The 24,118-nt window shown below is 37.5% G+C and overlaps 1 protein-coding gene across 6 annotated transcripts in view; it reads left to right on the plus strand.

The window, feature by feature from the left end:
* Positions 1 to 24,118, plus strand: part of LOC116512390 (threonylcarbamoyladenosine tRNA methylthiotransferase-like) — a 342,750-nt gene that overhangs the window by 256,411 nt on the left and 62,221 nt on the right. For all 6 annotated transcript variants that reach the window (XR_004255878.1, XR_004255879.1, XM_032222856.1 and 3 more), the window contains 2 exons: positions 779 to 959; positions 1,764 to 1,826. Coding sequence is in view for 4 of the 6 variants with exons in the window: in XM_032222856.1 (XP_032078747.1) it covers positions 779 to 959; positions 1,764 to 1,826 (244 nt within the window). In the remaining 2 variants the exon portion in view is untranslated. The remainder of the gene's footprint in view (positions 1 to 778; positions 960 to 1,763; positions 1,827 to 24,118) is intronic.

Below are 24,118 nucleotides of genomic sequence, written 5' to 3' on the forward strand. Positions count from 1 at the left end.
GTTGAATATAAATATGTGGCTGTCGTTCTGCCTTCACCACCCAAACACCCAAAGTTGTGGTGTGGGGCTCCTGCCCCCTTCTTGAACAGTGAGGGAACGTTCAACATATCATCCTTCAGAGACTTGTATGGAATGGCCTGAATCTTAGTAGGAAAACAGTACAGATCTGCACAAACTTGATTGGCCTTTGGCTTCAGATTAACAACAACAAACAGTAATGAAGATTAACAAAGTTAAATCTAGCGTTACTGTTTCCCGTCTCCCAGTTGCAGCACTGCCACACGCTCAAGTGAAGTCGTTTCTGAAAATTAATTTCTTTTTTTTTTTCAGATTGGATCCGTCTTGTGTTGCCGAAAGACAAGATATATTGTCTTTCAAAATTTATCCTGTTTAGCTACTTCTTTAGAGTCTTGGCAGCCATCTGTATTATAAGCATCCAAACCATTTGGCAGTCTTAGCTTCTCTGAGTAAACCTTGGGAATTTTAGGTTGTGGGTTTTGTTTTGTTTTGTTGAATGCTGAGAAATTTCTGTCAGGAATTGTACATAACCCTCATGAAATGAAATTGCAAAGTTTCTTGGCAAGAAACCAGGATATTTAAATTGCTTGCTGAAGGTTGCTGTGTAGACTTTTCTGCATATGAAGGTATTTATAATGTTATTTTCCACAGGCAATGCATTTCAAAACTATTAAAGTAATATGATGCAACACTAATTGTCCATTTTGCTGAAGGAAAAGTTGTCTGGGATTCAACTTATTTTCCCCCCCACTCATTTCAGAGTACCTGGAATAACAATTGCTACAGACATCATTTGTGGGTTTCCAGGGGAAACTGATGAAGATTTTCAAGAAACCATGAAACTTGTTGAAGAATACAGGTTTCCAAGTCTTTTTATTAACCAGTTTTATCCACGCCCTGGGACTCCAGCTGCAAAAATGCCTCAGGTTCCAGCTCAAATAGTAAGTGTTGCTTTTTCCTTTTCCTTCTTTAAAAAATAAAAGATTTTAGGTGAAATATTATCCACATGGTATAGATATATTGGATGCTACTGATTATTATTTTTTAAACCCTTTATCTTGCAATAGATGAGGGACATTCAGTTTTATTGACGTGATTTAGTTCAAGGCTTTCTTGAAAAGTCTTACATCATAATACTGTATACATAACCTACATTACATATGTACATGATGTAGAGTGTTAACTAGTACATCAGAATTCTAGTTATAACATTTTTTATAGCACCAGGATCCCAATGATACAAATCAGAGGACAGAGCAAAATAATGTTAGAGAAGGGACATATATCACAGTGAAGGGATCTGCTCAAATCTACCAAATAATCTGTTTCCAATCTCAGTGACCAGACAGTGATTCTCTCTGTCTCCTTGAGGATGTCAAACTTTGGTGCATATTGATCCAACCTCACTGATGATGTTACCTAGTTAGGGTAATGAAATGTCTGCAAGAAAAGAAACAAGCTCAGAGATCATCAAGGACCCCACATGGTGGGGAGAGTTTCTGGTTTTGTTATTTTCATTGACCAAAAATATACACAGGTATATAGTAACAAACTGGGGGATGTACTCCTTCCATAATGGTATCTGTAGACATTGCTTGCTAGTAATTTTATTTCTCTCCTTAGACGAAGAGAACTATTTTTAAAGGAGGAGGGATTTTTTTTTCTTTGCAAAATTGTATCCATTGGTATTTTCTGAACACATGAAATATGTTATTTCTTAAAAATCATGTTTTCTTTCCTTACAGAAGAAACAAAGAACAAAAGAACTGTCCAAACTATTTCATTCATACAATCCATATGATCACAAGGTAAAAATAAAATGCAGAATATTTTTTTGATATTCATATTATTCAACTATTAAAGCTGAGTAATGTCTTGGTCTATGCATGTTGGCTACAAAAAGGTATTTTAAGGATCCATTATGGGAAACAGAATCTAAACATAAGAAAAAACAGTATTTTTCTTTGGCTGGAATTTAGGGCCCTCCATTTTGCTAGCTCTTGGTCATTGCGTTTCATGGATCGATGAATTGTCATGTCTTCCTTTTTTCTTCTTCAGTAGTATGCAGGGGTGGGTTTCAGGCGGTTCGCGGCAGTTCCCGCGAACCGGTTGGTCGGCGAACCCAGAAGTAAGTAACTTCCGGGAACGCTGAAGGATCCGCCCGCCCGCGTTTCTTACCCGGTTTTGACGAGTTCTGCACTTCCACACATGCGCAGAACGCATACAGCGCCTGCGCGATCCTCCAGGAGCAGCTGGAGTATCGCACAGGCGCTAGTACGCATGCGTGCACTGCGCGCGTGCACGAGGACGCCGCCGGCCCCGTTCCAACCGAACCGGTTGGAACGGGGCGAGAAACCCACCCCTGGTAGTATGTTTTGTTTTTAATTAAGTCTCAAGAGCTTAGCAGGACTTTGGAACATTGGGTTCTTTTAACATGGACAAGAATCTGCAGTTTTTAAACTTGTCATCAGTGGTCCATTTATCAGTCAGCTGAATTACTCGATTTGTTTATACTGTTCTGGCTGGAATTTCAAACCATACTGTAGACATTTCTGTGGAGATGCTTCTCTCATATTTCCTGTAAGTCAGACATAATTTTAGAGTGGTATGTTGGAGCAGAGCTGCTCCCATGACTGACAAACTCTGTGAAATGAAATAAGAAGGAGTGATACAAACCCTGAAAAGTTAAGCTACCATGTTGGATAATCAGCTACTTAACTTTTCTTTTGAGTGAAAAAAAACAGGGATCTTCATTGTGGTCCTGTTGCTGTATTTGAGAATCTTATTCTCAGGAAAGGAATTAAAAATACTATAGTTGACAAGTCAAGAAACATAGCCATTGCGCAATTATGCTTAGGGCCAATTGAGGCCTGACATGAGTCAGCAATAATGAGGACATGATTGTAGAGGTGAGTTAGCAGTACTTTATTGCATATGAGAAGATAATCCCTGCTCTGTTCTAGATGTTTCTTGACTTCCACCTCCTCTTCCTCCTTGTAATGCCAGGGTTAATAGGACAAATTTCAAAACATGTAAATTGATTAAAAAAGGAAAAAGAAGGGAAACCCAGGGAATTGTTTCATTGCATGGTCTTCCTCCTTGTAATGCCAGCGTTAATAGGACAAATTTCAAAACATGTAAATTGATTAAAAAAAGGAAAATGAAGGGAAACCCAGGGAATTGTTTCATTGCATGGTAGAGCAGAAGATGCTTAAATTAAGTGTAAGAGTATCTCAGTTAAGGAGCAAGAGAGGCAACTGAACATCCGGAAACCTTTGAAATATTTTCACCTCGGAATTTTGTGGTGGGACATTTTTTCCATGCATAGTACTGCACCTCCTCCTGTTCTTTTATTAGCCCTTCTGGCTAGAGTTTGGTCACTGGTGTCCCTCAGCTCCATTCCAGTTCATTTCTATTGTGGACCTTACATATCAAGATATTCTGAAATCAATCTGACTTTGTTTGTGAGCATGTACATTCATTTTTCGTGTAAAGGGTGGAAAAGAATATAAATATTTAGGTTTGTTATTCCAATATTTTCTTGGGTATTTTAACATATCTAAAATAACAAAGGCGGCAGAGAGTAATGACAAATAGCTTTTGAGAGATACGTTTTGCAAGACTAGAGGAATTCAGCAAAGTCAAAGATATGATCTCCCAAACAAATCTGGGTTCCAGAGATTTGAAGTTTGTATCTATTAATCTTAATTAATAAGTTCCCTTACCCAGATTCATTCCTGCTACCGGAAGCAGCTCCTATATACAAATCCTATGCAATTGTTTTTAGCTTAAACATTTGCTGTAACCTAATAATGTTCACAGGACGTTAAAATTTCTAGGTTATAGTTTCTGTAATTCAATACATTTGTGCAGCTGCTGCCTTAGGGTGGCCCAGCTATTTAATTCACTTTACATATTTTAGTTCTTAATATTTTCCACAGATGCAGTGCTTAAGACTATAATTCTTTTCAATTCTTTGAAGTTAGCCGAAATGACTTCAGTGATTCTCTCCCCCCCCCCCCCCCCCCGCCCTATATTATGGCTACAATCCAGCAAAATCCTAATCTTTAAAGAAGATAGTGGGTGGCTTGTATTCTTCACTGTCCGTCTCCCTTCTGTTCAGCGCAATTCCAAAACCTCTTTTGCTTTCCAACTGGAAGAGACGGCTGAATTAGACAGGACACCAAAAGGAGGGTGTGTGCATAAACCTCTGAAATAGGGCCAAGGGGATTAGCGTAGTGCCAGAAATATTTCCACGTAGAATCTAAATCATACGATGCAGTAATTGCATAATATGGATTTATCTGCATAGCTGCAGGGTTTTTCCCTGTTAGCATTTAGAAATTTAGCTTCTGCAAGTTTCTATTCAAGGGAAACTTAAGGAGAAGACACAGTCTAGTTTTGGGTGTTTCAAACACTTGTCTAGTTTGTCATCCTCCCCTCAGACATGTGCAAAAATATGTGCATACTTACTGCGATTGAAGCACTGTGTCCATAAAATAGAGCAGAACTCTTCCCAACCATAAAGTAGAGTAGACCATTCATTCATTCATACATTTTATCCCACCTTTATTATTTCTAGAAATAAAGAGCGGGCAAATATATCCCCCTTTCTCCTCCTATTTTCCTCACAACAATAACCATGTGAAGTGAGTTGGGCTTTGAGAGTATAACTTACCCAAGGTCACCCAGCTGGCCTTAACCACGAAAGGAGGGACTAGAATTCACAGTATCTTGATTTCCAGCCCGTTGCCTTAACCACTAAACCAAATTGGCTCTGCCCCCCCCCCCACTTTTCATCCTGAGTTTTTCAGATGCAAAAAAAGCATATTTTTCTATTTCTTGGGATATATCTACCTCCATAATGATTCACACCACAGAGACTGTGAACTGTGTGAGTTTCATAGCTCACAGTTCAAGGACACTATAGTTATGTTAAAACAAACAAGAAAACAAAATGGCAGAGGTTGATACATGCCCCAGGAGTCTGTTGAAATCCTTCAGAGAAACAGATGTCAGAATTAACAAATAATGATGGGGTTTCTTTTATCATTCTGAAAGTCTTTCTCCAAGTTGTAAAAACTGCAAACTAGAATTTTTTCTAATTTAGTTTTTCCTAAATTATGTGGTGGGAATGGATTTTATTCAAACTAAGATACCTTCCATTCATGTAGTTGAAAACTCTAAATTCATATCTTGGTTTGGGTTTCATTTAGCATATAAAGTATGAATGAAGGCATTTTTATATTATTATATAATAATAGTATATTATTATATGAGTTAAGATCTGTCTGTAACATGAAAATATAGTATGTTTGTGATTCAGATTGTCTTCATTCTGCAATTGTATCTGTTTCAGGGATACTATTTTGCCTTGCATTTTAGAAATCAACTTGCATTCCTAAATTCTGCGGCCTAACATGTAAAAAGCTAGCTATTCCTTTTTCATCTCAACTTTGCTGTTGACTATAATTTCTTTCCTCAGTATTAGCTTATATTTACTCAAAACTTGTAAGCTGAGCTATAATCCCTACAATATTTCTAGTATTATGTGTTATGCTTGTTCAAAATTACGTGATTATGATTCCTTTCAGATTCAAAAAGGAAGTTTCAGTGGTTTTTTCCAATCCAGTATGATTCGCGTTGTTAAAATTTCATGTCAAGTCTCCATTAAACTGTTTCACTTTCCCAGGATCAGCTATTTCATTTTTAAAGATGTTTTCATGTATTGCATAGAAGAGAGTGGTGGTTTTTTTCCCCTTTTTGAAAGCAAATAAGAGATGTTTGAGAACATGGAAGGTATGTTTTCCTTGAGGAAAAAATGTTTTTATTATAGCATCTCCCGTCTTGCAAAGGGCATTTTTTCTAATGAATTTTAAGTTTGTTTCCTTGAGGTAGAGTAGTTTCTACAACTTCTCTTAATAAAAGTCACATGGAAGGAACACATTCTGAAGAGTAGCTAAATGGTGAACTGAAACCTATTTAAAAATTTAGTTAACTGTGTTGGTTACAAGGTAAGTTCAGTAATCAACATCTGGACAATAATTTTATTAAGCCAAATTCAAAATTATAAAATAATACCAAAAGCTTTTAAATTTTTAATTGCTCTATTAGCTAAGAGAGAAAAAAAATAACTGAAGAGTGGATAGGAAGGATTAAAACTAGCTGCTGTCTATGCCATAAACCTACATGTAGTTTCAATCTAATGGAATATGAAATAGCTGACAGATATGCACACTGATTTATGATGTGCTGAGATGGTTTCAGATTATGCCAGTGATTTCCCCAAGGCTGCCCTCTCCTGAAAGAAATAATTTTTGAAATTATAAATCCAGCCTTTCTTTCAGTCTCGTTTCCATGTTTTTGAAGGTCAAAACAGCTAGGCGATTTTTCCAGTAACATTTATCTTAGAAGATTTTCAAAAGCAAGCAAGCAATATATACCAGGTCCTTTGCAGTGTACCTCCCCTTCATTAGGCTTTTAAACAAGGCTATCCTGAGACTGTATTGTGTTGCATCTTAGAACCTTATAATATATTAGGCAGTATAATAAAACCCACTTATGGGATTGAAGCTTGGTTGTGCCTTATTTTTTTCAGCTTTCCCTTAATAAGGTCTCTATTCCATGGGTGACTAATAACAATAAGAAGACTCTCTGCTTGGCTAATACACCACAAAAATTATAAACCAGCTATTCAGAATAATACACAGTGTAGATTATTTCCATAGGGATTGTTAATTAGGTTGATGCTGTTGGGTACATCATCTCCAACCACCAATTTTTTCCTGTTATGGTACTGAATAAAGGAGATAACATCACCTGGTGTTCTACTTTCCATCTCTATTCTGCTGCCATTATGCCCACAAAAGATTTGAAGATGGAATAAACAAAGGCCACTCCCTTGGGATTGTCAATGCTAATTATTCAGTAATGTTTCCTGTGGCTCTGAAAAGTTCTGTGCTGTAGATAAATTCATTCCTGTTGTTCACATCTCCCTCCCTGCTCTTGGCCCATTGCCTGTTATATTGGGGGGGGGGAGTTTCTGTTTAATGATATGTAATGAATAAACATAAAGCTATATTTTTGCTAGCTGTATTGAGTGGTGTGTGCTTGCTCTGATCTGGATAGAGGAATTGGCTGGGAGTATGCTAGGTGCTAACCAAACTGGAAATCACCCAGAAAGATTTTCTAACAAATAGAAGAAATGAAAGTATGAGGCTTGAGCCTTTTCTGAACGTGGGCAGGATAGATATATGGAAGAAAATAAGATCAAATCCAGGAAGGCAGACATGGAAAGAACACTGCCAGATGTCTTGAAAAAGCAAGCAACTTGAAGCTTGATAGCTCACCTATGGTGGCATCTCCCTTAACTCCCTTCACTACTTCAACTTCAATTTGAAACATTTTTATGAATGAGTTTTCAAAAAATCAAATGAAAAATATAAAACTAAAAGTGAACAACTTGATTCATAGAGTTTCATGATAGGAAGATTTCTGATTGGTCTCTCTTAAAAATAGAAGAAATGCTTAACCAAGCAGCTTTATTTAAGCTTGTTTATTTCAATAGACAACACTAGATTTGTCTGTTTTATTAAATGTTATTGTTGTTCATTGCGAAGTCGTTTCCAACCCATCACGACCCCATGGACAACGTTCCTCTAGAGTTTCCTGTCATCTACCATCATCTGGAGTCCATTTAAGCTTACGCCTACTACTTTGGTGACTCCATCCAGCCACCCCATTCCCTGTCGCCCCCTTCTTCTTTTGCCTTTAATCTTTCCCAGCATGAGGCTCTTCTCCAGTGAGTCCTTCCTTCTCATTAGGTGGCCAAAGTATTTGAGTTTCAACTTCAGGACCTGGCCTTTTAAAGAGCAGTCAGGGTTGATCTCCTCCAGGCCTGACCGGTTTGATTGTCTTGCAGTCCAAGGGACTCACAGGAGTCTATTCCAGCACCATAGCTCAAAGGCCTCAATTCTTTGCCATTCAGCCTTTCTTATGGCCCAACTTTCACAGCCATACATTGCAACTGGGAAAATCATAGCCTTGACTATACACACTTTTGTTGTCAGGCTGATGTCTCTGCTTTTTAGCATTCTGTCTAGATTTGCCATAGCTTTCCTCCCCAGGAGCAAGCGTTTTTTAATTTCTTGACTGCAGTCCCCATCTTTGTTAAATATTCCTCTCTTTTTTTGGACAGTAGGTTTGTATACTATTATATCCAGATGCATTTTTAATCCTGTGTATGATCCACTCACTGTATGAAGTAAAGTGTATACATATCTTAAATAAATAATAACACATATGCAAATCAAGCATAAATTCAGATTTTGTGTAAGAGTACGTTATCCTCTGATTTCTGGAAGGGTTCTCATATTTGGAAGGAGTTTCTGCTGTACTTTTGTGAAATTGTATACTTAAGATTTTAGATTTTTGTAGGATGTACTTTGGGAATAATGTAGTGTTTCTGAAAAATAAGTTGTGTTTCTGTCTGTATTCTTAAAAAACCAGATTTTAACATTCTATCACTATTTCAAGAATCACGTCCCATTAGTCTTCCTATTGTGATTGCTCCAGCAAACTAACTGAAAGAGAAGGAAGCAAGTCTTCTTTTCTGGGCTAGGTAGCCTCAGAACCAGCTAATATCAGTCTTTCACCTGGTTCCAACTTTTAACGTGATTGAGGATGCTTGATATCCTCTATTAACGTTTTATTTTAGATCAAAGCATGGAAAGGAATGGTTCTTTCTACAGATGTATGTATGACATTTGCACACCATTAATATATTATATAATAATATAATATAATATGTGTGTGTGTGTGTTGCATTTGTGCTGATAAATAAATAAATAACACAAATAGCACAAATGCAACACAAATGTAACAAAGGCAACAGTAAAAATAATGGCTTTTTGTCGTGATGGTCTCCTGGGGTGAGCCGATAGAGAAAGGAAGCAGTATGCTTCCTCCCATATTTGGGCATACCAGGGTTTGTGACACAATACATACCTATTTTCCTGGCCTAGCTGATAAAGGAAGAGAGCCTGTAGTTTAGTGGCTAATATAACTGCCTGATATGTAATACAGCCCAGGTTCGATTCCCAGTAAGAGTATGGCTAGCTGATGAGAGCTAAATAGCTTGAAATAGATCTATACTAGTCTCCCTTTATTTATTTATCAGCACAAATGCAACACAAATGTAACAAAGGCAACAGTAAAAATAATGGCTTTCTGTCGTGATGGTCTCTTGTGATGAGCCGATAGACAGAGAAAGGAAGCAGTATGCTTCCTCCCATATTTGGGCATACCAGGGGTTGTGACACAATACACACACACACACACACACAAAATTATATAATTATAGAGCCAGTTTGGCCTAATGGCTAAGGCACCAGGCTACAAAACAGAAGACCATGAGTTCAAGTCCCACTTAGCCATGAAAGTCAGCTGGGTGACTTTGGGCCAGTCATTCATTCTCAGCCCAACCCACTTCACAGGGTTGTTATTGTCAGGAAATAGGAGAAGGAAGGTGTGTTGGTTATATTCACTGCCTTGAGTTATTTGTGAAAATAATAAAGGCAGGAAACTAATGAACAAATGAATGAATACTTTATAGTAGATATGACATGTAGTGCCTATTTACAGCACAACATTATAAAATCTTGTGTCAATGAACTTATTTTATTAATTCACAGAATCACCTTTCACTAAGAGATTTTTTTCTGTTTTCTATAAGGTAGAAATGTATTTACAAAGGCAGGACAGAATAAAATCCTCAAATTGAGAGCCTGAAGTGTTTTTCCTGCTAAACTCTAAAGGTTACCATGTGAACCATTCATGCCATCTTGATTGTATTTTGTTCTGGTTTAGTAGGAGAAGATACCTCTTTTCTAAGAGTCATTCTCAAAGCTTTGTCTTCAGCTGGAATGTCACTCATAGGCACCCATCATAGTATGTGGTGTATTTTAGTGTTGAAATCTATTCACTTGTATAAAACTTACCGATATCATTTTTAACAGAATGCCTTACATATTCATTCTAATATGTATGTTAAGTGGAATTAACATGTAGAATTATGTGATACATTCCAACATTACCAGGAAATAACTTTTTAATAAGGGATTTTAATCCTTTGTGAAACCATTGGGATGAAAAAGCATGGAATGGTATAATTAATGCATAGCTAGACTGATAAATATATACTTTAAAGTCTCAACAAATAAATCCTTAATGCTTTTACTCCCACAATCATATATTTATGAAGGTATGCATTGTCCGCATATGCGTGTATATCCCAGAAATACAAGTGATTTATTTTGAATTTTCAAACAAAATTGTGTAAACTCTCCAACAAATACTCTGTGAAATTTGCTAATAGTACATTCACAATGGTTTTTCTTTTCTTTTTGCTGAGAGACATTAATTGGGAAGCATCCATAACTGTTTAATGTAGAAATGCACAAACATTTGTTTTCTTTCACAAGTTTTGAAGGGAAATGGTGCATATTGTAAAACCGAGACATTCAGAATTACTGTATTACCGTATCAGGTGGAACAATGGCTGATGACCTCTTTCTATCAGTCCACCATAGAAAGTGTCCTCACATATTGTATTACAGTATGGTATGCTGGTTTAACAGCTGCAGACAGGAAGACACTACAGAGAGTGATCAATTCGGCATAAGAAACCATTGGTTGCTCTCTGACACCACTGGATGACATCGTCAGATCTCGCTGCTTTAGCAGAGTAAGGAAGATACTCAGAGATGATTCACACCCTGGTCAGTGTCTCTTTGCACTTCTACTATCAGGCAGAAGGCATCAACGTCTAGCCAGCCGAACAAACAGGTTTAAAGATAGTTTCTATCCTTGGGCTGTCAGACTTTTAAATACAACCACAATCACTCCTTGCACACGCTAGTTGTTTTTTTTCCTTTTTCTTTCTTTTTTCGCTTCTGCTATAATTTTACACCAGTGAGGTTAAAACCAATTTCGTTGTATTTAAGTACAATGACAATAAAGATTATACTTATTTAAACTGCTTGTGCAGGACAAGTCATTAAATGCTGATTCTTGTGTCAGGCAGACAGTGGCAGCTGCTTATTAATGCATGGCATTATCCCATATTAAATCAGCAACGAATGGACAGCTTGACAGAATCTGTCATCAGAGGAAACATTATTAAAATAATTTCAAAACCCACTTTTAACTTTTTTTTTTTTTGCTACCCATTTGGGTTTTTATTAATCCTTCCTTCTCTGAGCAGCAAACATTGCTTCTTCAGCTCTTTACCGCTTAACAAAGCCCTTCCTGCCAGCTTTTTGGCGACTGTGCAAGCTTATTTAGGGTTTGCTCTGCAGATTGTGGCCAAGAGCCTATGAAGAAAATTTCCATTTCCAAGCACATCATTGTAGAGGAGCACTCTCTGGTCTTTTCATTTTGATTGATGGGTTTGGTTTTGCACCATCTGGCTTCTGATAGGCTGCATTAATCATTGCTGGGGAAAGAAAACCAAGAAAATATATTCATGACTGTTTAATGTGTAGACATGTCACCGTTAAGAGTGGTGAGGTGTTTTTTTGAGATATTAGAAACGGTCATATTGGTAGTTAAAAATTTGTTAGATGTTCAATTGTACAGTTTACAAAATGATCTGTTTACATATTTCAGAGTTGTTTCTGGAACATAATTGTGCTTCACTTCAGATGCCATAATATATACACGATCTATTTTTTTACTAAATTGTTCCTATTTTTACTCATTATGTTGTTCTACATTTATTTAGCATATTTAACACTTCTATTTGTTTATGAATGTGGGGAGTTTTTTAGAGTTGGGGAAAGGATTGATTTTCAGCCTAGTCCAACTGACTGTTCTGCAGAAATGTGCAATTTTGACTTTCATATCTCTTCACTAGATTTATGGGAATTGAAATATAACTTATCTGTAAGATAATTGGGAAAAGCTGTTTTTGGCAGTATTTAAAGTTGCCCTGATTTGAGCACAATCAGGGATATATAGCATTTAACAGCATCTGCCCGTATTCTATGTGAAAAATTGTATTAATTTTTTTCGTAGGAAAGCCTTGGGACTGCTATTAAATCCACAGTTCTTGATGTTTAACTGAAAGGTCAAGAATATGCTCACATGGGTTTCTTTAAGAATAACATTATCAGTATTTAAATATTATTTTCTCTTTTGTTTGCTACAGACATTTGATAAAATTAAATTGAGCCTGTTTGGTGAAGTAATGGGCAGAATATAATCAGTTCACATAAAATAATTTTCAAACAATTTTGAAGCAGAATTAGCAAATTCATGTGTGGTGCTAACTTTACACCTTCTTTCACTTCTGCTATAAAACGTTTATTAAGATAGAGCCGTGATGGTGAACCTATGGCATACGTGCCACAGGTGGTGCACAGAGCCCTCTCTGTGGGCATGTGAGCCAGTGGTAGGTTGCAGGTGGTACACCCCGGTACGAGCGTACCGGAGCCTGCCAGGAGCACTGGGTACCTTTCCGGTATGGTGCTCCAGAGGGCCCGCCCACCTGAGTTCCTTACCTGTCCTTTAAAGCCTTTGGCGCTTCCGCACACGTGCATGGTGCATACAGCACCTGCGCAATGCTCCACCAAGCAGCTGGAGCATCGCGGAGGCTTGCAGATGCATTGCTGGCAGGTACGAGGCATGCACTGCGTGCGTCCATGTGGGCGACTCCGGTCCTGTTCCAACCGTACCGGTTGGAACGGGATCCGAAATCCACCCCTGACGATAGCCGTCACCCCAGCTCAGCTCCACTGCACATGTGCACGCACCTCCCGATGGCCAGCTGATTTTCAGATTTCTGCCACGCATGGGGAGGGGTACGTGCATGCCCGGGGGTGGGGAGAGCCTAGGGGCTGCCAGTCCCACCATGACCATTTTTGGTCCCAGGAAGCTGCAGGGAGGCCTACTAGGCCCCAGATGGGGGAATGTGACACACCCTGTGGCCTGTTTTTGCTCACAGGAGGCTGCAGGGAGGCCTACTAGGCCCAAACCTGGTGTGGGGGTTATGTGTGCATGCGCGGGTGTGGGGGGAGTACGGAGGGTCATACACACATGCATACACAGGGGGGGCAGGGCATGGGGGTTGTTGCACATGCTTTCAGCATGTGATGACAAAAAGGTTAGCCATCACTGGGATAGAGCATACAGTAATCAGAACAGAAGTTTTAGTATACATTCATCTTTCTTTTAATTAAAGAAACAACACCTGTTAAGTTTAGTTTATTTACAGCAGTATTTTAGATCTAAGTTAGGAAAAAATGTTTAAGGTTTATTTGGGGCCATACAGCACAATTTGTTTAGGATGGGGAGCTGTCTTACATTTGAAGAACTATTTGAAGGAAAGCAAAATCAATTCAGATTAGTTTAGTTATTCTGTACATTTGCTTCTGTGAAAGTTCAGTGATCTTAATCACTGTAGCCCTGATTCTAAAGATTCTGTGTGTTCATATTTTAAATACAATTGCTTCATTGAATACAAAGTTCTGGTGCTTTTTAAAGACGAGATGTCTAATATATTAAAGCCAAGAATTATCACCTGGATATCATTTAATATAGAACACACTAACTAAGCCTGTCTTTGAGCTCCAGTGATTTAGTTAGTCGGCTTCTTATAGCAAACCCAACACAGTTGATAATCTCCTAAGAATTGTGAATGAAGGTGTAAATCTGCCTTTTAAAAGCAAAATAATATCTTTGCAGTAGAAGAGAAAATGTGCAGCTCGGTGTTTGTTTTATTTATTTCTATCCCACCTTTAATATTTTTACAAATAACTCAATAAAAGTGGGACATATTCAACACCCCTTCATCTTCCTCCTGCCCCCCAAAACAATTCTTTGAGGCGGATTGGTCTAAGGGAGAATGATTGTCCCAAAGTCACCAACTGGCTTTCATGGTTTTATGAGTTTCATGGGTTGAGCTGTAGAATCCTTGGTGCACTCTGAGCTTAGTTGTTGGCTTGAAGATATTTAATTACTCAACTAAATAACATCACCAGAGTAAGTGAACGTAAGGCTTGATCCCTGTTTATACACAGTATAAAAACCAACAAACTATTGCATCCATTGCCATAGCTCAGAAACCAATTTAAGCCCTCCAAAATATCTTGAGTAAACCAAAAAGCCTAGTAATCCAAGAAGAAAAAGCAGACTGATCTACAATATACAGTGGAAGGATTGTAACAGCTACTACGTAAGACATACTCCACCGCTCAACCCCAAACTACATATATTCTCTTTACCAAAATTGCTAAATCCCGAATTACGTACTTGGGCTACTGTATCTGGACTAAAAAATTCTAGAAGGGAACAAAGATATACTGAAAATGCTAACTCTTTGTAGTCCATATGATAGCCCTAATACTGCATTTTACATTTCCGGGTTAAAAAAATCCCAGAATCACAGAAAATAAATCATCTGCAGAAACGATTTTTACAAGCAGCAATGGCTTCTATTTTGGCAGGTGACAAGAAATAAGGTCCAATAAAGGAGAATGTACTAATCCTATAGAAGCAGCCCTAGCATAGGTGGGGTTTTTTTTCATTCTTATTCATGAATTGTGGAACTACTATACACACAGACACCCAGAACTCATGCTACATTTACATATATAGTATAAACTTCCATTATCCCATTTAGCGCATCCATCCTGCAGGTTGGCTGTGTGAGTGATAACCAGTCGTGCTTTTCAATGCAAGTTTTATTTCCGAAATGTAAGTAGCTTCATTATAATCATAGAGTACAGTCATCTGCACTATAAAAAAAGATTATGAGTTTATTCTGTCACTCATTTTTGAACATATCTTTTTCACATGTTTTTAAATAATTTATAAAATTTGGGAAGATGACGATGATGCAGGTCAACAGCTACAAATCTTGCATGGTTTTTGCATGAAATACGGTATTGGAATAAAGCTAGATACATTTTTGGATATGTTACCGGTTTTATTTTACAGTTTTTGTAACCCACCCAAAACGGAAAGCCAGTCTTGATTTTTCTAGGTAATGGTTTTTAAATGTGTAAAAGCAAATAAAGCAAAAAACAAAAACCCACCAATTTTAATAGAAATAAATCTGTACCGTGCCATAGTTGCCCATACTCTGAACAAGTCTGAGAATATTATTTTCACAGGAAATCATAGCAATAGCATTTTCCCATGCAATTATACCATGATTTGTTATAACTACATTTCCCATGAATGCCCTGGAATCACCATGGAAACCTACACCATCTATTGGATGGAGAAAGGAGGGTTTAGGAAGATGATAGAATTTAAGAAAGTTTGTCAGTATCGAGGCAGTTAGAACCCTGTTTGTAGCAGGGCGATCCATATTGCCTGATGTCAGTATGTTTTAGGTCCAACAAAATTGTCTTGCTTAGGCCAATTTAAGAAGATCCCCCCACCCACCCGCCAAAGAGTTTCTTAGGTATAGTCAAGTTGGAATAGAAGAAAACGCAGGAAATATAAATGTAGTAACCAAATTGTGCTTCTAGAATTATTCCCGAGTTTTATTCGGCATCACGTGATCAAGAGATTGGGGACTTAAAAATGGCCCCAGCTGTGGTCTAACTCTCTCTCCCATGCTTTTTTTTTTCTTCCATAACCTGACTTGGATTTAGCTCACTTTCAGATTTGATCTTTCTTTTTCCAGTTTCTTCCCACACTGTTTTGATTTGGAATTGAGATCCTATTGATAGATAGTACTGTCCTTGTGTCCCTTTACTTTGTTGATATGTATTTACTTTGTAAATATACTTACATGTTTATATAAATTTATAAATTCAAATATAAATGTGTTTATGTAAATAAAGTATACTTATATAAATATTTGTTTATATTTGTTTACTTTATTTTCCAACATGCTCCTGGGTTGGAAGGAATAAAAATAAAGTCTGAAATACAAGGAGGTCTTAAGGAAAATAACAGTTGATTGGAAAAGAGTTTTGATGATTAAACATTGCTCTGAGCAATTGCTCTGAGGATTAAGAAAAAGGAGAAATTAGGAAGCCAAAGAAACAAAGGAAAAAAATAAATGCAGAGGGTATGGACAGTGGTTCTTACATGGATGATCTAAACACATATATTAAATAGTAATATAGAGTACATTAATCACATGTGTCAGAATTTTAATTTTAAGGACAGGACCTGAAACCTAGAAGGGCAGAATAGTACACACCAATTCCACACAGGCATTTTAATATTGTTGTTCGTTTAATTATAATTTTAAATTTATGGAAATGTGATATATTGAGAAACGGTCTCCAAGATTTTGTGTAAGTGTTAAGGAATTTGGGAAGAAAATGTTCTGTGAATATTCAGTTTTGATATTCACTAAATATCTGAGAATATTCAGAAACTGAACTAAGGAACATATATAAATTGATATAACAATTCATACTACTATGCTCCTGTTTAGTGGTTGATCACTTGTTCATTTGTTTTCAACTTGTTGTGACCCAATGGACATCAAAAGAGACCAAGATTGTCATTAACTGCACCTTTAAGTTCTTGTAAGCTTATACATGCAGTTGCAGTATGTTGGCTGTGATAGCATTTAGCCATCCTGTCTTTTCAACTTTTTTCAAGCATTAGGATATTCTTTTCTAATGCTCACTTTTCCAATGTTTGTCCGAAAAAACTAAGCTTTTGCTTATTTATCAATGCCTCTATTTAGCATTTTAGTTTATCTAACATTGAATGATTTGTTCTTTTTGTAGTCCTAGATATTGCCAATGATTTTTCCTCACCATCACAATTCAAAGACACATTTTCTTTCCTTCATTCAGCCCTTCTAGTAATCTAGCATTCAAACCAGTTGCAAACCATGGCCTTGACAACGTTAATGATGTTGTCAGTGTAATATGTCTGAACTATTTTGTTTAGATAATTTTTTATCTATTATATAACTAATGAAAATACTGATGAAACACATTCTTAATGTTGGCCGTTTATTTGAGAAGCAATGGGGAAAATGGCAAAATGGACTTTCCCATCCTTCATTTTCTATTTGAAATGCAGTCGGATGGAAATTAGGACAGAGCTTCAGCAATAGGTCTAGGAAAGTTGTATCATATCCAAAGGTGGTATTCAGCCAGTTCTGGAGAACCAGTAGTGGAAATTTTGAGTAGTTTGGAAAACCGGCAAATAGGCTGGCCCTGGCCCCCGCTGCCTTCCAGTCTCCCAGCCGATCTTCTTTTGTTGCCTTGAACAGGAGAATGGAGGTCGAAAGCAGGTTAGTGGGGTGGGGAGGGAATAGGGATTTTGCAGTAACCTTCCCCTGCCCCACCCACAAAGCCACACCTACAAAGCCACTCGAATTGGTGCGCTTGTTGAGACCTTTTAAAATTGTTTTGTATTGTTGTTTGTTTCTGTTGCCTTCCCTCTTCTATTGTCCCCTCCCCTTCCCTTGGTTTTGTTAGCCGCCCTGAGTCCCTCGGGAATAGGGCGGCATACAAGTTGAATAAAACCAAACCAAACCAAAACCAATCATGCCCACAAAGCCATGCCCACAGCACTGGTAGTAATTTTTTTTTTTTAATCCCACCATTGATCATACCACTGTGTTTGTTCTACATGGCCAAAGAAAGATGAATGTCTAGTTTAATATATATATATATATATATATACTTAAAGTCACAACCCCTGGTATGCCCAAGTATGGGAGGAAGGTCACACTTCCACTCTCTGTCATTAGGCTCGTCACAAGAGACCATCCAGACAGAAACCCAATATTTTTTACTGTTGCCTTTTTGTTACATTTTGTTATATTTATGCTGATAAATAAATAAAGGGAGACTAGTATAGATCTATTTCAAGCTATTTAGCTCTCATCAGCTAGCCATACCCAAGTTTTGGGAATCGAACCTGTGCTCCATTGCCTTCCCAGGCAGGGAGTTAACCATTTGAGCTACAGAGAACGACTCCTTATCAGCCAGCCAGGGTGGGAGGTATATACTTAAAGTCACAACCCCTGGTATGCCCAAGTATGGGAGGAAGGTCACACTTCCACTTATCACACTTCTACTATATATATATATATATAGTATCGTAATGATGTTTCAGAGGAAAAGAATAGTTTTATGATATCTGTGTGTACCAGACACAAATCCTATGGGAGGCTCGTAATGTCCTGCAATACTGCATCCGTGTCTTGATTTGTTTTCCAAACCTCCTGTATGTTTATAAATAACTTGTGATGCCGGGCTGTTATGTGCTCTGACTTTGCGTGACATAGTGCGGTCACATTTCTTTTCTGAAATGAAAGACTGCAATCTCAGCTCAGGAGAATGCAAGTCACTTTTTTTTTACAGCTGAAAGCACAAGAATTGTTTGCTCTTCATGGCAAAGATCAAAGGAATAGTTTAATGCTGAAACACAGACATTCAGACCTCAATTCATTAAACAAATTTGGTTTTTTATTCCCAACTCCCGCTGTTCCGGCGTATTTGCTTTACTGCGTAATATGTGACACTTTAGGTTTATATAATTTAATCCTGATATACGTGTCGCTATTGTCTGCTAAGTCATTGCCTCTTAAAGTTTTGTTTTTAAATCTTTACATCCTATAAATTAAATAAGCATGTCTGTGCTGTAAAGGTAATAAATGCCCTTGAACCTGACTGTGATACATATGCTTCAAATGTTCTTGAGACTTGAATGTGTATATGTAAAGTTGGAAGCTGTCTAGGAACAAGATTGCTGCCTCCTTTTGAATTTATTGATAGATAGAACAAAGTCTCAAGATGATTACAATGTCCAACCACCATATAAATTTAATTAATAGGACAAAGAGAACATGCTCTATGGCATCTACATTATTGTGGTATAAAATAGTCACTTAATAATTCCTGTTATCTTCTGTTTTATTTTTATTTTGCTGCTTTAGCATAGTTTTGTCTTCCAAAAGCATGAATTATCACAACCCATCAAGAATCACAATGGATTGCATGTGCTATGTAATACTATGAAATCCATTACATTTGGTTCTGTTCTCATTGAGAGCAATTAATTGATTATGTGTCATCAAGTTGTTTTTGATTCCTGCAACTATATGCTTTTTCTCCAAAGTCAGTGTTATCCTCTGTAAAGTGTTGAAACCATTTTCTGTACTACTGAACTTTGTCCCACTGTGATTTTGAGTGTGTGTGTGTGTGTGTGTATACATATGAAAGAAGGAAGGAAGGAAGGGAAGGGAGGAAGGAAGGAAGGAAGGAAGGAAGGAAAGAGCCCTAAATATATTATGGTGCTTAAAATAAACTAAATGTAGCAAAAAGAAAGAACAATTAACAGAGAAAAGATAAAAGATCCATATAATATCAATTGGTATCAATATAAAGTTAGTCCAATTCTTACTAATCTTTAATCTAGACCATATAAAAACCTATCACCTCATCTTCTCATTTTTAGAATCTAAAAACTTCAAAAATAGGTAACGTACTTTGGAATCTATCCCTGAAAATCAGAAAATAGGTTTCTTTCCAATTATCCTCTGTGTTGTGCCATGGGCTGATCAAATTATAATGACCTGTTCCATACATAATGCTAAACCAATATTTGATTCAAACCCAAATTTAAATGCTAAGAAAGGTACTTAATTCTTTCCCCAAGTAATCTGCTCCAGATATGTTTCTCCTCCAGCAATTCCCCCTTCAAAAGTGAATTTTTGCTTGTAACTTTCATTGGCCTCCTTTCATTTGCTGTGTGGTATGTTAAGTCACAAGCTCATGCACCATCATTTTAATGTTGTTATGTATGGCTCATTAACAAGCATTTGTGCCTTGCTGTGCTCTTTGAACCCCAAACAGCAACAAATGTTACTTTGTCACAGTTCTGGAATACCAAACGACAGGATAAGATGAAATTGGAATGGATAAAACCAAGTAATGCTGTTTTAGCTGTGCATGCACTGCAAACAGAGACCGATTCTGTAGCAGAATAAAATTATTCCCAGAAAGCAGAAGGAAAGGTAAAATGCCTTTCTAGTGTCATCCAGGATCAGAGAACAGATCTATGACCAAAATTTTATTCTAAGATTTCTGGCAGTTTAATGCAAATTGCTTTCTTGAAGGCTGACCCTTGGCCACACACATCAAGAAACCAGAATCTGTTAGGGTCCATTGTCGGTTTCTGCGCTCTTCTCATAGCATTTCATTATTTATTGAAGCCCCAATTTAACCAATTTTTAAAATTCCTTTGGTTAAATTGTACTGCAAGAGCTTCTGTTTTAGATCTTATTTACAAAATGCTATTAAACATGAACAGTAATGGTTAACTAGTTCCAGTGGTTATTTAGAACATCATAGAGTATACAAAAGAATGGGAATGTGTGTGTGTGTGTGTCTGTGTGTGTGTTTATTCGGGTTTTCTCCCGTGTAAAATTGGAAGTGTCTTGGCAACGTTTCTACGAAGTCTCATTCGTCATCTTCAGGCTTGTTTACTCGGCTTCGTGCTTCCAGGAGCAATGTGAGATCTCAGCTGTTTCTTCCTTTTAACTGCCAGTGGGGGGTTGAGCTGATTGGGTGGGAGCTTGACTGTGTTCTGATTGGGTGGAGGTGTGTTCTGATTGGGTGGAGGTGTGTTCTGATTGGGTGGGGTTTTGTGCTTCATGTATGGATTTGAGGGGTTTAAAGTGGCTAACCCAATCAGAACACAGCCAAGCTCCCACCCAATCAGCTCAAACCCCCACTGGCAGTTAAAAGGAAGAAACAGCTAAGATCTCACATTGCTCCTGGAAGCACGAAGCCGAGTAAACAAGCCTGAAGATGACAAATGAGATTTTGTCGAAACGTCGCCAAGACACTTCCAATTTTACGCAGGAGAAAACCCGAATAACCAAAGACATGCATACTAACAGCCACGAAAACCTCAGAAGATTTGTGTGTGTGTGTGTGTGTTTGTGTGTGTGTAAAAAGCTAATTAACCCCAAATAAGCTTTCCTAGAGAAGCAGAAACTGCTTTCTTTATAGATGAAATTGGTGTCCTCTGTTTTGCTATATTAAATTTTAACACCATCTGTACCTTGAAAATGATGCTAATATCTTGCACAGTTGGAAACACTTGTTAATGAATGCTTGGGATACATGTTCTAAGGGATAGATGTCATTCCACAAATTGAGTTACCTTGTAAACAAAATGTGGTGAGGAAGATTGTGCTTTTATCATTTTTATGCCTTACCAATTTCATTTCCTAAATATAATCTGCTGCTGTATGCTTTCATAGAGTAACAATCTTTGACCTTTCCTTTCTGTCTGAAGACATCTTTTGATAGAGCTAAATAAATATGTTGTGTTCCTGCATCACCCTGTGGATGAAATCAGTGGATAACAGCAACAGTTATTCAAGATCTTATTCTGTAGGCCTTGCAAGTTCCTTACATCCTAAAATATTTTAAATTGGGTATATTAGATCTGTAGTGACGTAAATATAACAACACCAAATATTCCTAGTTGTTTTCCCTGTTCAATTCAGTATAGATGGTACGTGGAATATCTTGATACTTCTAGATCGGCAGTCCCCAGCTTAACAGCCTGGCTGAGGAGAAAGAGGGGAACCAGGTCATGTGAGTGGCGGGCTGGCACACATGTGTGTGTACAGCTTAACTTGCACGAGTGGTGGGCTGGCATACATGTGCAAGTCAAGGTGCACATGTGTGTGCATGTGTGTGTGCACAAATCAAGCTGTGCTCACCGGCCCGTCAGTCACGTGACCCAGGTCCAAATAGGATGCAGCCCGGGGGGGGGGGGGGGAGGCAGTCCTGTTCTAGATAAGCTACTTTTTATCTACTTAAGGGTTCCTCCTTAAAGTATTGAAAACACCTTTCTTAAATCAAAGAGTGGTTATTTCTACTTCATGCCAATCATTTCCTATATATGCTAAGGTGGTGCTATTTAGAAAATTCTGTATTTCAATAGTTAAATAAATTGGGGAAAAATACTGTAAAGGTAAAAGAGGTTTTTTCCCCCTCCCAAATATAGAAAAAGCTATATACAGATATTTAAAATATTCCAAATAGCCCTGTTTTTTTCTGAATGCAGGACATTTTTGCATTTTCCTCACCTCTTGGCCATTGGCGTGGCTTGGGTGATGCCCAAAATCCCTATCTAATCTTCCAGTAGTGGTTCTTGCTGCTGCTCCCAATGATTGTTTGATAGTTGTTTTACATTAAGAGAACAATTCTCTGGATCCTAGTAGCCCATTCTGACTGGCTGTTCTATTTTTCATTTGATGCTGCTTCCCTCACTCATTTGCAGCCCCCACTTTTCTGAAAGACCCCCCCCCAGCTTCTGATCTTCATGATCAGCGGACTTAATAGAAAGAAGGCCCTTTAAGAAATCCACTATGGAGGCTGCAGAACAGTAACAACTAAGGAGGACACAGGAAAGGGAGGAGTAGGTACTTGAGAGAGGTGGCTTTGCAGAAGTAATTAGCTGTTAATTTAATCTCCCTAATCCATTCTAGATATCCTATTGTGGTTAAAAACTCTGATGAAGCAAGTCTTCAGAAAGCTCAACTGTATTTGACTAGGAGCTGATTTAGGAGAGATGCTGCTCAGGGCAGAGAATGAGATATCTGGCTGAATTTATGTGTTGGTGTGCATGAGTGACATGTGTGTGTGTGTGTGTGTGTGTGTGTGTGTGTGTGTTTTCTAATCCAGCGACGAGCATTTTCATCCACTGTGACAAACAAGTTGCCCTACTCTGCAAAATATTTTTCCTAACAATACCTGAAAAGGATGGTGGAAGAATACAGAGCAAAAAAAAACAAGTTAATCCTCTTATTTCTCTTGCTGGAAAATGAAAACGGGGCTTTTAAAATTTGCCCTAGCATTTATACTATTTATAATATATCTCTATCTCTGTTATCTCTTTATATAACACTATTTGCTCATGTTCTACAGAATAGGTAGAGCCAGAAGCATAAATGATCAAGTCTTAACATTTCCTCTGCTTTTATTAGTCCTGTGTAGAGGATGGATATATATTTTTTTAAATGGTTCTATCCATGATTTGGGGAAAAAAGGTATATCATTCCCTTTTGCTTGAAACCTTGTGGTCAGAGCGTCATTGCCCTAGTTATGGGGAACAAAATATAAACCCTTTAATTAAATATTCAGGCTTACCAGCACTCCTCATTTCTTCTTCAAAATCCTAAAAATCTATTTAAGGGAACCATCTAGAGAAGGAAAGGCTCTCTTGTTCTCTATATAATTTGAACTCTGCAAAGGAAACGGATGTATGAATCAACCATACTTCCTCTCCTGCTGTTTTTGGTGGAATATACAAAGCTTCCCCATACTGGGGTTGGTGGACAATTTAGAAACATGATTTAAATCTCTTGTTTCCTCCTTTTTCTGAAGTTTTTTTTTTTTAATTTTAGCTGTATAGTTGATGCTGATTTTTTTTTAAAAAAAGCACCCAATGTGTTACAAGCTGTCATACTTCTCTTCTGGCACTATAAAAAAAATTTGTGCACCCTCTCCCACCAAATCATCTTCTCGAGTGCAGAGATATATAATGTCCATATTTCCCCGCTCCTTGTTTGTAAATATTTTTTATTTGTATTTATCCACAGACGTTGAGTGATCTGCTATTTTCTAGAGAGTATTAAAGAGAAGAATTCATCTATTTTATTGTTGGAACTGTCATAAGAGATGGGATTTAGGTTGGGGGCTTGTTATTGGGTTTTTGGGGATGTCTCAGGTTAGAATTACTGTCATGTAAGAAATAGCCTTATGACTGACTGACAGTGCAATATCTGAGAAGGGATACAGACTCTCATAATAATGTGACACTTCATGAGCAGTTTGACTGCTTTCATTACCTGGATTTATACCTCAATTTCCATATGAGAGCTGCTAGTGGTAGGAAAACTGTCAAAATCCAGTCTGTGTGGCTGTTTCTAATAGGACTTAGGAATAGTACTTTAAATATTTTAATTGCAAGAAAACTTTGTAGTTTTTTTCAGGAAAGAGAATTTCCAAGTTCCAATTTCAACATATTCAGAATGATTGCATGCAACTGTTGAACTCCTGTTTCTTTGCCATGAATAGGCAGAATA

Source organism: Thamnophis elegans, chromosome 8 (assembly GCF_009769535.1).
Source record: "Thamnophis elegans isolate rThaEle1 chromosome 8, rThaEle1.pri, whole genome shotgun sequence".
Classification (NCBI taxonomy): domain Eukaryota; kingdom Metazoa; phylum Chordata; class Lepidosauria; order Squamata; family Colubridae; genus Thamnophis; species Thamnophis elegans.